The following is a 12717-nucleotide window of genomic DNA, read 5'->3' as shown; positions in this document are numbered from 1 at the left end:
CAGGTACTCACCGTGTTAGCCACATGGACAAAGAGGCGCAGCGGGAAGCCGGACAGCGGGGGACCCCACTGGGGAGAGACAGAGAGAGAGAAGTGCTGCGGGCGGGGAGGCTGGCGCAGGGCGGGGATGGGTGGATGGAGCCTCCTCGCCCCCGGGGGAGACACCCCAACCCCACCGCTGAGACGGGAAGCAAACCCCCCTTTACTCGACCCCACTCCCATGCCCTTACTGCGTCCCGCGGGGGCGGGGGATCGCTGTCCCCGGCCCGGCCCGGCTCTCGGCGGCGGAAGGCGGTGCGGGGGGACCCGGTGCTGCGCCGCACGAAGCCCAGATACAACAGCAGGAGCGCGACCGCCAGCAAGAGCAGAAGCGGCGCCATGATGATCCGGAGCAGCCTCCAGGAGCAGCGGGCGGCGCGGCGCAGCGCAGCGCCCGGGGGCAGGCCGAGGCAGGGACAGGCGCGGGGAGGCGACGCAAGGCGTGTGCACGGGGGGAGGAGGAGACGCGCTGTGCACGGGGCTTTGCAGCGCAGGGAGGGGCTGAAGAGCCAAGCGGGAGGAGTTTCGCGGGGGGGAGGGGGCTGAAGGGGGAGCGAATGCAGTGGGGCGTGACACTGGGCGGGGGGATTGTAAGAGGAGGGAGAGAAAGGATCTGTGCAGCTGGGAGGTTGCACAGGGAAGGGGTGAGGGAATGCAAAGGGCAGGTTGCCCAGAGAGGTGCACACGGAAGGGCTAAGGAAATGCAGTGTGGGGTTGCACAGTGAAGGGATAATAAGGGGATGCAGCGGGGTGGGGGGTTGCCCAGGAAAGGGAACGCAGCGGAGGTGTTGCACAGGGGATATAATAGGGCAGGGTCCGCAGCAGGTTGAAGGGGGAGTGACCACAGGAGGGTTGGGTGTATATTGCCCAGGGACGGGAAAAACGCAGCGTGATGTTGCTCATAGGAGGTTGAAGGGGACGCGCGGTGGTGGATTGCACTGGCGGGTTGCAGGGGAAGTGAACGCAGTTTGTAGGGGTAAATGAGAAAAAAAAAACCCCAATTTCACAGGTAGCACTTAGTGCACAGTCGGTGTCACTGTTTCCCCTGTATAGTCAATAAAGCCCCAACTCTTTTACGATATAGTTGTGTGCAAAACTTTGCATAGCCCTAATCCTTCGATTAATCACCTGATTACCATTATTGTTTGAAGACCAATTGATCTCAATGGAACAATTCCCATGTATAAAGTTAAGCAGGTGCACAGCTGTTAGCAGGCTTATGGCCCAGTCCCTTTTCTCCATTATGTGTTTTTCCCATAGTAATGAGGCAGAGGGGAAAAAAAGCGATAAAAACAGAAAAAAATAAGAGTAAATACAGTTGTCACAAAGATTAATGTTTTAAACGTTTTTTCCTGTGACTTTTTTAATGACGGTTACTAGTTGATAAGTTTCGGGATGCTCTGATGGAAAGTGCTAGGGAAATGCAGTGTGTTATAAAGCGAGTTTTCATCTCTTTATTTCAGAAGTCAGACAAGAAACCTGGAGTGAGTGAAAAATCCTGTAGCTTTGCAAATTCCCCTCCTAAACAGCTATGTTGTGAGTTGAAGCTCTTACGCGGTTTTGCATAGAGGTGGTGAGAGCCACTGAACCAAACTGTAAAAGCCTGTATGATGGAAACCACTTCAAGCCAGTCGGTGCAGTAACACCCCGAGTTCCAGCACCTGTAGTTTTGCACACCTGCAGAGCTAGCTTGCATGGAAATAGCATCCCAGGCGCCGTGCCAAGAAAAGTGCTACAGCAGTCCAGCCACTCATCCAATCAACAGCTGTGAGCTGTGTCTACCCAATGAGGGACCTCGTCTTGTGAAACCAGCCAATCCAAGACTGCAGGGAGGATCTGCATAAAGACCGTGCTTCAATCAGCCAATGACATAATTACTCTGACTTGCATCCTTCCGGGACAATTCTGCTCGGTCAGAGGGGGTTTCCTGTAACTGCTGCTGGCCTGGCTGGACAGAGCAGCGCTGTGGGGAACCGATGGGGTAGCACCCTAAGGGAGGAGTATTTGTAGATCGCGATGTCTCACTTCTTCCAGGCCCTGTGCAATAAACCCACAGCAAGGACGGGCGGGCCAGGCGTTAAAGAGAAGGACTTGCACCAATGGGGTCTGACAGGTTAGTGGGGATGGCTTGAGCTGTCAGAAGAAGTTACTTGTTTGTAGGGTAAAGTAAGTGAAGGGTTTGCTGATCCCGAGGGTGTCAGTGCCCCGGGCACATGGTGTGTGTGAACTGGGGTGAGCCCGCAGGCAGCTCTTCTCCCTACAGCAGTGAGAGGTGGCTTAGAACTGGGTAGTAGAACTGGGGCAGGGTCTGCTGTCAGTAAACAAACTCCACTACAGTTAATGCAGTTCTCTAGCTAACCTAGTCAGGCAGTGTTGTAATTAAGAGCAGAATTTGGTTCTGTGGAGTTATTCTGGGATTACACTGGTGTAAACTAGAATTTGGTTTACTCTGCCCATTTTTATGGTTAAGATTTATTTTTAAATCAAATAAACTTCTCTTTTATGTTTTCCTATGGAAACTGTCCAGCTCCCTGGAGCTTGGAGAAGGTAGCTGTACACAAAAAAAAAGTTTGAAATGTTACATAGTAAATTTAAAAAGGGGGACACTCCTTCATTTTGGCAGGGGGACAGGCTCTAAAAATAACAGCCACCTGGTTTTGTCTTCTAAAACAATATCCTAAAAAGCAAGAACTATTTTTCTACCATCAGCATTTCCAAAATGAAGATTATTGTAATGTTAGGAAATTGCAGAAAAGAAATAAATCCACATTTAACATTCCAGTGTCTCACTCTCCCTGGAAATAAAATACAATCTGCCACAATGCTATGTTTATTTTTTTTCTTGGTTCCAATCAACTGCAATCAGTTAACACTTACACTAAAGATTTACAATAATATAGAGACTTTTTGGAGGGAGGCTGGTTTTGGTATGAGACTTTACATTTGCTCCTATTCTCTGTTTCCCTACTGTAGAGAATGGTTCCCTAACCCATTTGCTATATCTCTAACTCTCCCAGGTTGTAGTTAATCAACCTGCTTCTTGACTCTCTAGTTAGAGCTCAGGCGTTGGAAATTCCTGGATTCCACTCCTGACTCTTCTACAACACTTCCTGTGAACAAGTCCCTTCATTTATTGGTGCCTAGGTTTCCTTGTCTGTGAAATGAGGATAATTCTCACCTACCTCAAAGTAGGCTTGGAAGCTTGTTCAACAGGTGTAAGGTGCTTTCTGCTCCTTTGGTGGCAGGTGCTAGTGAAGGGAAAGTATTATTTATTATAATCCACTGCAGAGCAATTCTCCAGTCGGCTTGTTTGCACGCTCTACATCACAGTTGGGAGCTATATTTCAATCCACTCTCTGGGTCTTTCATGGAGGCAGTGGGAGAGGTTTCACGCTTTATAGCAAGGAATTAAGGTGTGGGTCACAGTATCGAAGCCAAGGCATTGAAGAAAAGAATACAGGAGTCTTTAATTAATTTTTGTTTTTATGTTGTGAATATAAATGTACATTGCTTTGCAGTGGCGGCTACAATACAACACTTGCCTTTACTGTGCCCTACCCTGTTTTAAATATAGAAAATCCGGCAAATAGCTTGTTTAGAAATGATTAACACACCATAGTAAATGCTGAGACGAAGACTTTCAAGAGTGGGAGCCTGACGTTAGACACTTAAATCCGTATTTGAGCGCCTAAATAAATGGCCTGTGTTGAAAATGAGGCTGCATTTTAAAGTGTCTGACTATATATTTGATTTCCACAGAGGCGCCAAAATCCACATTTAGGCACTTAAATACACCTCTACCTACCTTAATCTTACCACGTTAGAGGTGAAACTGCATTATATCGAACTTGCTTTGATGCACTGGAGTGCGCAGCCCTGCCCCTCTGGAGCACTGCTTTACCGTGTTATATCCAAATTCGTGTTCTTTCGGGTCGCATTATATCGGGGTAGAGGTGTACAGGGCCTGACTTTAGGCGCCCACTTTTGAAAATCTTGGCCTAGATGTCTCAAACTGGATAACAATTCAGTTGATGTTCCTGAAAATTGTGTTCTAAGTGACTTTGGCCTATGTTATGTGGGGAGTTTCTGGCAGAGTTTAGAATGGAGCCCAGCTCTTCTTCCCCCTCCCCCCGGTCCTGTGCTTTAACCACAGAATCATCCTCCACCCCCAATGTAGGCAGGCACAAAGACAGTTCAATACAATCACCTTATCAAGATCTGTAATATTAATGTCTTCAGTGAGTATGAACAGAGCTACATGTAGCACAATTGATGACTACAGAGGAGGATGCTAAAGAAATCTGGGAGTGTGGGGATTTATTTCTATTTTGGTTAAAACTCATCTAGCAAGAAGCATCCATACAGAAAGCTCCAGGTGCTTTTTACAATGCATAAAACTCACAATAACAAAGCATCAGTAGTAATAAACTCACTAGACCAGAGGTTCTCAACCTTTTTCTTTCGGAGCTCCCCCCACCCCGCAACATGCTATAAAAACTCCACGCCCACCGGTGCCATAATAACTGGTTTTCTGCATAGAAAAGCCAGTCAGCCTTAGGGGGTAGCAAGCAGGGCAATTGCCTGGGGCCCCATGCAGCTACATAGCTCAGGCTTCAGCCCCGGGTGGAAGGGCTTAGGAACCTGGGCTTCAGCCCCATGCAGTGGGGATTCAGGTTTCTGCCTTGGGTCCCAGCAAGTCTAATGCTGGCCCTACTCGGAGGCCCCCCTGCTCGAGGCCCCCTAGGGGCCCCTGGTTGAGAACTACTGTACTAGACTACCCTATTCCTCAATTTGTTGCCAATAATTCCATCCCCAAACACCAGCGAGAAAAGATGAGCTTTGTCGTAGGTTAACAAAGCTGCACCCTGGCAGACGGGGGTGCAGGGGGTGTAAGTTCCAAAGTTGAGAACCCCATCATGGAAAATTCCACTCAAGAATTTCCCTCCTGTTCAATTTGAGGAAATGCACCAGTTCAGCATCTCCTCCACTGATCTCAGTTGCAAGAGTTTGACGATCTACAAAGCAGGCAGGTCCCAACTCATTTAGGGATTTATTAGTGAAAACCAGTGCCTTAAACTCCACCTGAAAACGTATTTGCAGCCAGTGCCACCGGTGAAGTACCAATGCTATGTGCTCTGGGTTGGCGGACGGGCAGGCTGGCAGGCATATTCTGCACAGTCTCTGGATGTAATGCCATGTAAATTGCATTACAGGAGGATGTAGCTTTACACAATATTTACTTTTATTTCTAGGTATCCAACTCCGTTCCTACCAAATGGAAGGAGTAAAGTGGCTAGTACAGTGCTACGACATTCAGCACGGCTGCATCCTGGGTGACGAGATGGGTCTCGGAAAGACTTGTCAGGTGCATTTTTTCATTACTATGTAGAAAAACAACTTGGCCAAATTTCTGTTTTCCCAGTCATTCCTACAAGAGGCAGAAAAATACCAAGGATCAAATTCTGAAGTGCATATTTAAAGGATTAAAGCCTAAATCTTGATTCCTTTAGTGGTTACTCAGGCAAAACTCCCTTTGACCTCAGTAAAGGTTTTGCCTGAGTAACACCCAGTAAGGACTTTATTTATTTTATTTTTATTTTAAGGCAAAATGATCTTCTGTCAGGAGACATTGCACTGAACATTGTGGATAAAAGTAATGATGGCCATACATGAGACACCCCCATTAAGTAGTAAAAACAACATACTGTCAATATAATGGTGATGTCACTTTGATGCAAGTCTGAGTAGATTGTTTTATGAAGTTCAGTTCTAGGTCAGAGATGGGTAAAACTTGTAGATTTTTCATATTGATTTTTTGTGACAACATTTTTCAAAATAAGTCTTGCAAGTTTTGGAGAATGAGTCTGATGTGTATTTTCATCTGACAATATTCCGTGCATCTTAAATAACAAGTGAATTGTTTTAAACATTGACATAGAGTAGATAAACTTCTGTCCTTGTGAGAGAGAAGATTCTTGTGGGAGGGGATTATTGGGTCTGAGCTGCGGCATTCAGACCTAAACTTTTCCATAGTCTAGAGTTCTTTAGATTTTGGATTTTTTATTTATTTATGGTCCTGTTTTGCTGTAGAGAACCTGCAGGGGCCAGCTGGGAGGCCGTGGGTGTGTTTAGATACAGGGCTATGGTTTGAGTCTATTTCTAGTTATTGGAAAATAATCTCCTCTTTGTCTGTTCATGTGTGTTCTAGACTATCGCTCTGCTTGTTTATTTGACTGGAAAGTTAAACAAAAGGCCATTTCTGATTCTTTGTCCTCTATCTGTGTTGAGCAACTGGAAGGAGGAGCTGGAGAGGTAAGCCTCAGCAATTGTATCATCATCTTATTTCTGTTATTTGCAGATAGGGTTGCCAATTTTGGTTGGATGTGTTCCTGGAGGTTTCTCCACACGACATAATTTTTAATTCCTGGAGACTCCAGGACAATCCTGGAGGCTGGCAACCATAGTTGCAAAGGTCCTCTTAAAATATGCTCAGTCACCCACGTGTGGGGTTTTTGTTTTGTTTTGTTTTGTTTTTATGGAAATGCAGCCATTGAAACTTCCAAATTGGATGACTGGATGTTTTTCTTAAAGAAAAGCAATTTAAAACTCTGATTTTAATCATGATTTTAATTAGCAAGCAGGGAACCTTGATTTAAATCAACTATTTTATTCTTGTTTTGTGTTTGTTCTTTTTACTTATTTCCCTAAAGAGAGCTTCATTCCCAGCAGTTGGCAAACATTAAAATATATTGACTTTCAACTAAATATAGTTTCTGTACTATATTTGGTACTCCTTTTTGCTAACCAGGAGGATACCTTATATCTATACACATTTATTTAAGCAATTATATGGTTTACCATATATTTATTCAGATTCTTAATATTTACATTTTTATTATGTGAGAACATGGTGAATGATGCAGTTCTTATTTACTAGATGCTAATTAATTTCTTTCTTGTGACTTGTGTCAAGCTCTATATGGATGGAAATTGGAATTCAATTAAAAATCTACAAAAACAGCATAGTGCATTTGTTTTAATTAGCTAGATAAAAATACCTTAAATGTGCTGGATACATAAGGAAAAAAATAAATGTATCAAAACACATTTTGCAATTAATACTGATTATTAAAAAAAGGAAATATTATTCACCGGCTGTGGCTAAGTGCTACAGTTATACAAATAATAATAATCACTAGTTAGTGAATTTAAGTGATTCTTTCTGGTCTCCATATTCTTCAAGATTTTTGAACTAGTAGGTCTGACCCTCTCACACCTCATTTTGATTCATAGATTGGAAGATGAAAACCAGCTTTCCTGCTTTTTCAACTCCCAATCAGTTTTTTAACTTTAAATGAACTAGTCATTGAAATAAATTAATTGAATAAACTGAAATGAAGAAAATATTCTCTCTGTACTTACAGAAGAGACTACAGCTGTCAAAAGCACTTCAACAATTTTTGGTTCCAGGTGCTTAGCCAGTGACTTCTACCATTTCAGGGGTTTGACTTAAAACTTCAGGAGCGAATATGTACTACTTAATATTTTTTATGTAATTTAAATGATTTTAGTAGATCATAGTAAGTTTGGACCTTAACATATATTGCCATAATTTCAAATTTAACTTTAAAAAATGTATTTAAGTAAAAAAATCCATGTTTTTTTCAAAATTATTGATGTTTATCCACCCTGTCTCTTTCTAAAAAAAATATGCTCTAGTTCAAACAGGAATTATTTCAGAGAAGCCCTACAGCCTGCATTATGCAAGTCAGCCTAGATTATTGTAGTCATCCTTTCTGGCTTTAGAATTTATCAGTCTGTGAAAGCTATGGCACAAAACAGCACCATTCACAATGAGCAGATCCTATTCCTTACACCACTATGGTGCATTGGATTGTCCCCTATATAAACGTTACCAATGATGATGATATTGGGTGATCTATGGCCCAACTCCAGTGTGCACTTTCCTGCTTTTATTGTTTTGGGCTGTAATCTCCATGCTCAACATCCCTTAGGCAGAATCTCATTGAAGGTCATGAGAGCTTTTCTTGAGTGAAGGATAAGGTCCAAACTATTAAGTCTGCACACAGAAGCATGCACTTCTATGCATGCACAAATTGGGCATGACAAACACCCTTACCGCTGCTCACATAACACAGACTTTTCATGTGCATTTGATGTACTGAATGTGCAGGGCCCAAGGTATGACCCTGAGGGAGGGTCAGAGGATTAGGATCAGAAGGGGAGGAGAGGACTTCAGAGGGTTTGCAGGAGCTTAACAATTTCTCAGGAGAGTGAATAGATGCAGTTTAGACAGAATTTCTTTATCTAGGGGATGGCTGGGGAAATATGGATCCAATATGTTTAAATTAATAATATAGACAAGTAGTGACTATCTGTCCAAGAGGGGAGCTAAGCAAATGGTTTTGGTGGGAAGTCAGAGAGAATTCCATTATCATGACTCCCCTAACTCTGCTTTCACAGTATTTCTTACCTCCTTCTCTCTCCAGCTTATAAAGACTATGGGGATAGTTGTGCCCTGTGCAGAGCTGGGTACCAGTGGATCTTCTGGATTGGGGAGTTTTGGGCTCATACCCGAACTACTTGCTGAGGGAAAAATTCCCATTGACTTCAGTGAAAGTAAAGAGCTATGGACTGGGTGCTATGAACTTGACTTCAGTGGGATATGGCGGGGGTGTGGTGCATTGCAGGATTGTTCTCTGCAGGTAATCTGGGGATAGAGCCAGCCTCCTGCTGACACCCATGGGAACTTATTGCTTTAAAGGAGCTCTACGTTGCAGATGGAATGGGGGGACTTTTGGATCTTAGCGCTAGGTTTGCTCTCGAGGTGCAGGTTGGAGGCTGAATCATGGCTGAGGCTCAGGTGTGGCAAAACCAAAATCTTGCTGCCTTTTTATCAGATTTTTCAGCTCAGTGTGGTGGAAATCCCATGAGACTGGTCGCTGTCATAAGGTTTCCCATCTGGAGCATCAGGAGCCATGAGAGAGTAGCCATTCTCATAAGGTGTTTGGACTCCTCCAACCAGAACCACAAAATAGGATCCAGCCTGGCTCCAAACCCATCTGGGTATATTTAGAGTCAGAGACTTGAATCCAAATCCCATCCTCCAAAACCTCAAGGTGTTTGGATCTGAGTTTGCAGTTTTGGCCTTTCTCTGGTTTATACACTGTTTGATAGTCTGGGTTCAAAGCAGACTACGTCTTTTATTTACATGAAAGCCTGGCCTAGCTCACTACTTTTTTTTTTTTTTTTATAATTAAAACAGATTTGCTCCAGGTCTTTCCTATGTGGCATATGCAGGAGACAAGGAGGAAAGGGCCAAGCTGCAGTGGGACCTGAAAGCGCATTCTCATTTCCACGTGCTGTTAACTACATATGAGGTACTTGTCAGCGGGCAAGAGCATTACTTGTGTGCGGGACACAGCTTCATTTCTATCCAGAGCCTCTGAACAATCACATTTAGTGGAGGTTTCTGCTTGTATTTACCCTCCCCTTCATCCCATTCAATGGCTGCTGTAGGGTCCTATTCCACATTCCTTACTCAGATAGAAACCCGTTCTCAGGCCTTTCTCCAGTGAAACTCCCATTGAAGGTAATAGGAGTCTGAGCTGAATAAGGAGTGCTGAACAGAGCCCATGATTAGGACCCAGTCTTGCTCTTACTGGTGCCAATGGGAGCAGGATTGGAGCCAGCTGGAATAGGATTGGGCCCTTAGTTGCTGCTTTGGCCTCTCCTGCAGTTATTAAAACAGTGTTCTGTTGCTTAATTATTCTTGAGGGGAAAATAAAAATCTCCATTATAAATCGCTCCTCACGGGAGTGATTTGCACCATTCATTCAATCCATTTTTAAAAATAAACAAACACATCTACATCAATCTAATAGTGGTGAAAGGTCTCCCTCTTAGCTCCCCATTAGCTTCCTCCATCTGATTTCTCTGACCTTCCTTCATTGCTTCTGCCCCTTTCCCTCCCCTGTTTTGGGGTCTCTCCTTTCCCTCCCCTGTTTTGGGGTCTCTCACTTTCTCTTCCCCCTTAGATCGTATCTGTTTGTCCTATGCTGTCCCCTCTGACCCTGCCCGCCTTTCCACTCTCACTCCTCCTTGATCTTGTCTGTGCTATGAGAATACTTATCCTGAGGGCACTAAAGGGAGGGCGACTTTCACATTGGAGGAAGCTTGAGAAAGTCCTACCTAGCCATGCATAAATTCACTTGACTAGTATTTCTCTTTGCTTGCTGTTGCCAGTGATGAGGTCTGTGCTTTTAATAAAGGCTTTCTTCTTGACACAGCCCAGCTTCTCCTCCTTTTTGAAGGTAGACAGCGTTTGTGCTTGTGACATTAGCAAGTAGTTATGATGCCACAAATTCATCATTATCACTTATTTTAATGCAGGGTCAATGAAGAGGTAAAATGGGACATGGAGGGGACATAGATAATGTCACTAGTTCTCAAATGTGGGAAGAAACATTACGTGAGAAAGCATGACAGAGGTGAAAAGACTTTGCTGAGAGAGCTGAACATTTTCCCCAGCTTGAGAGTCTCTTTTAATATTTCTTGGTTGAGCTTTTCTGCTTGTGTTTTGTATTGTATGTCCGATGAGACCTAAAACTAAGTCCTGGCAACTTGTGGTCATTATAGATCCCAGGGCTCTTTCCATAAGAGCAGTTTGGGTGTCTAGGCCAAATCGCAACTCCATTAATTACGTTCCATCCTCTAAATTCTTCCCGAAGTTTCGATTTTCTTTCACTTTCTCTCCTATTCTGTTGTGTAGTCTTGTTATGTGCCGTTAAGTAGCTGCCATATTCCACTCAAGAAGCAGCTGTAGTTCAAGGGTTGGTGAAGTGATCCTTGTCTGTGAACTGTTTATATATCAGTTTGTTATATTAGTAAATAACTTCAGGATATCTCCTGTTCAGAGGTGCTATATAACTGTAAGGCATTGTGTGTAACACTGATTTTGTTTGATTACAGATTTGCCTGAAAGATGGAGCATTTCTAAAATTGTGAGTTAATTTTTATTTTATTGGGTTTATACAATAGGTCTGTCAACAGTTTGTCTAGGCACATTGATATGAGGTCACATGTCTGTTGTTCCGCATGAGCCATTGACACTCTTCTTTGATTATTAGAATTTTTCTTCTAGCAACTTTCAGTGAAGGATCTTTTCACATTCAGGCACATTGTACATGAGCAAATCCTCCCCCCTCCCCCCAGCCTCTAAAAGAACAGTTTTCAAGCAGATGAAATAGGAAATGTTGTGCAATGGTCACACGTAACTGGCGTAAAAGGAGTGAGTGGATTTTTGCTCCCAGGTTATCTCCCAGGGAGTAAGCAATAGCACCAATAGAAGACAGTACATAGTGTAACATTCTGGTAAAAGTGGCTTCATTAGTTTAGATCAGTGGTTCTCAACTTATTTATCATTGTGGGCCGCATATGTGGCCCACAATGTGTTACCTGGGTCGCAGGTTGAGAACTACAGTTCCCCTCCAGCCCTCCTACAGCCCCCTATGCCTAGTGTCCCCAGCCTAGAGACCCCTCCACAGAGTGGAGCCAGGAGTGGAGCCCCAGGTGCCGGGGTGGGCAGCAGGGACCCTGGACCCTGTTGTGTGGGGCCGGGCGGCAGCCCTGACCCCAGACCCTGCTGTGCAGGCTAGGCAGTCTTTAGCACACAGCTGGGCTGCAGCTGTGTGCTAATTGGGCCGCATGTGGGTTGAGAACCGCTGGTTTAGATTATAGGTACAAACTTTGACGAAAGTGAATTGCATTATCATATGGTGGACACGTGACAGGATCATAAGCTAAACTGTATCACATCACATTGCCAGTCCAACATTGCTCTTTGAGTAGATCTCTCACTTTCTGGTGAGATCTGTATTTTATTAGTATATCCAATCAGTGGCAGATATTTCTGTCATGATCACAGAAGATTTTACATAAGGCTGTACTTGTACTGGGAAGGGATTTAGATATCTTATAACACTAATGCTGATGCCTCATAATACAAACACTTTGTTATGAATTCTGGAGGCAATCCAATCTGATGAATGCTTCAGGGACTCAGTAGGAGTCAAAAAAACAACTGCCTCACCTCATCCCTTCAGCCTCAATTCACAACTAGTCAGGTGTATGATGGGGCTCCTCTGAAGCACCAAGTATTAGCCACTGCTAGAGACAAGATACAGGGTTTGATCAACACATCATGGGAGAATCCATGTCTTGAGCTGGTAATTAACACACTATGAAACATTTTGTGTATATTGTAAAAAAATAAAACCATGGAGAATGCATTCAGTCCTCTTAGTTCCAAATTACGTTCTGCTTAATTCCCTATAGTTTTGTGTAATTTACACCATCAGCGCAGTATGTAGAGTAAAGAATGTCAGGGAGGTTAAGTGATTTGCCTGTTATCACATAAACGTCAGCCTCAGGACCAGTCTCTTGGTTCTGAGGCCAGTGCTTAACCCACGAGACCTCAGTGCCTCCAAGAAATGTCACTCAAATTATTTGAGCCTGAACTGTTCCATCTGAAAAATATGACTAATAATAATAATACTTCACACATTTTCATCTGTAGATCTCAGAGCACTTTACAGAGGTGGGTAGGAATGCAGTGCACCCTGCCTTAGTGTGCTTTACAAGCTTAGCAAAACAAATG

At 43.8% G+C, this 12717-nt stretch overlaps 2 protein-coding genes across 3 annotated transcripts in view; one reads left to right on the top strand and one right to left on the bottom strand.

Annotated features, from left to right (window-relative positions):
- Window positions 1-493, bottom strand: part of LOC128845129 (uncharacterized) — a 30216-nt gene extending 29723 nt beyond the window's left edge. The window contains exons 1-2 of the mRNA XM_054043455.1: window positions 230-493; window positions 12-68 (exon numbers count right to left, since the gene is read on the bottom strand). Of these exons, the coding sequence (XP_053899430.1) occupies window positions 12-68; window positions 230-379 (207 nt within the window). The 5' untranslated portion in view covers window positions 380-493. The remainder of the gene's footprint in view (window positions 1-11; window positions 69-229) is intronic.
- A 1454-nt stretch (window positions 494-1947) lies between these two features.
- The window catches only part of CHD1L (chromodomain helicase DNA binding protein 1 like), a 38133-nt gene continuing 27363 nt past the window's right edge, over window positions 1948-12717 (top strand). For both annotated transcript variants that reach the window (XM_054043439.1, XM_054043428.1), the window contains exons 1-5: window positions 1948-2151; window positions 5291-5403; window positions 6247-6350; window positions 9325-9439; window positions 11031-11062. In XM_054043439.1, the coding sequence (XP_053899414.1) occupies window positions 2055-2151; window positions 5291-5403; window positions 6247-6350; window positions 9325-9439; window positions 11031-11062 (461 nt within the window). In that variant the 5' untranslated portion in view covers window positions 1948-2054. The remainder of the gene's footprint in view (window positions 2152-5290; window positions 5404-6246; window positions 6351-9324; window positions 9440-11030; window positions 11063-12717) is intronic.

This window comes from Malaclemys terrapin, chromosome 1, assembly GCF_027887155.1.
Source record: "Malaclemys terrapin pileata isolate rMalTer1 chromosome 1, rMalTer1.hap1, whole genome shotgun sequence".
In the NCBI taxonomy this organism is placed as follows: domain Eukaryota; kingdom Metazoa; phylum Chordata; order Testudines; family Emydidae; genus Malaclemys; species Malaclemys terrapin.
The sequence above is the reverse complement of the archived record's forward strand: the minus strand, read 5'-3'. Positions and strand labels throughout refer to the sequence as shown.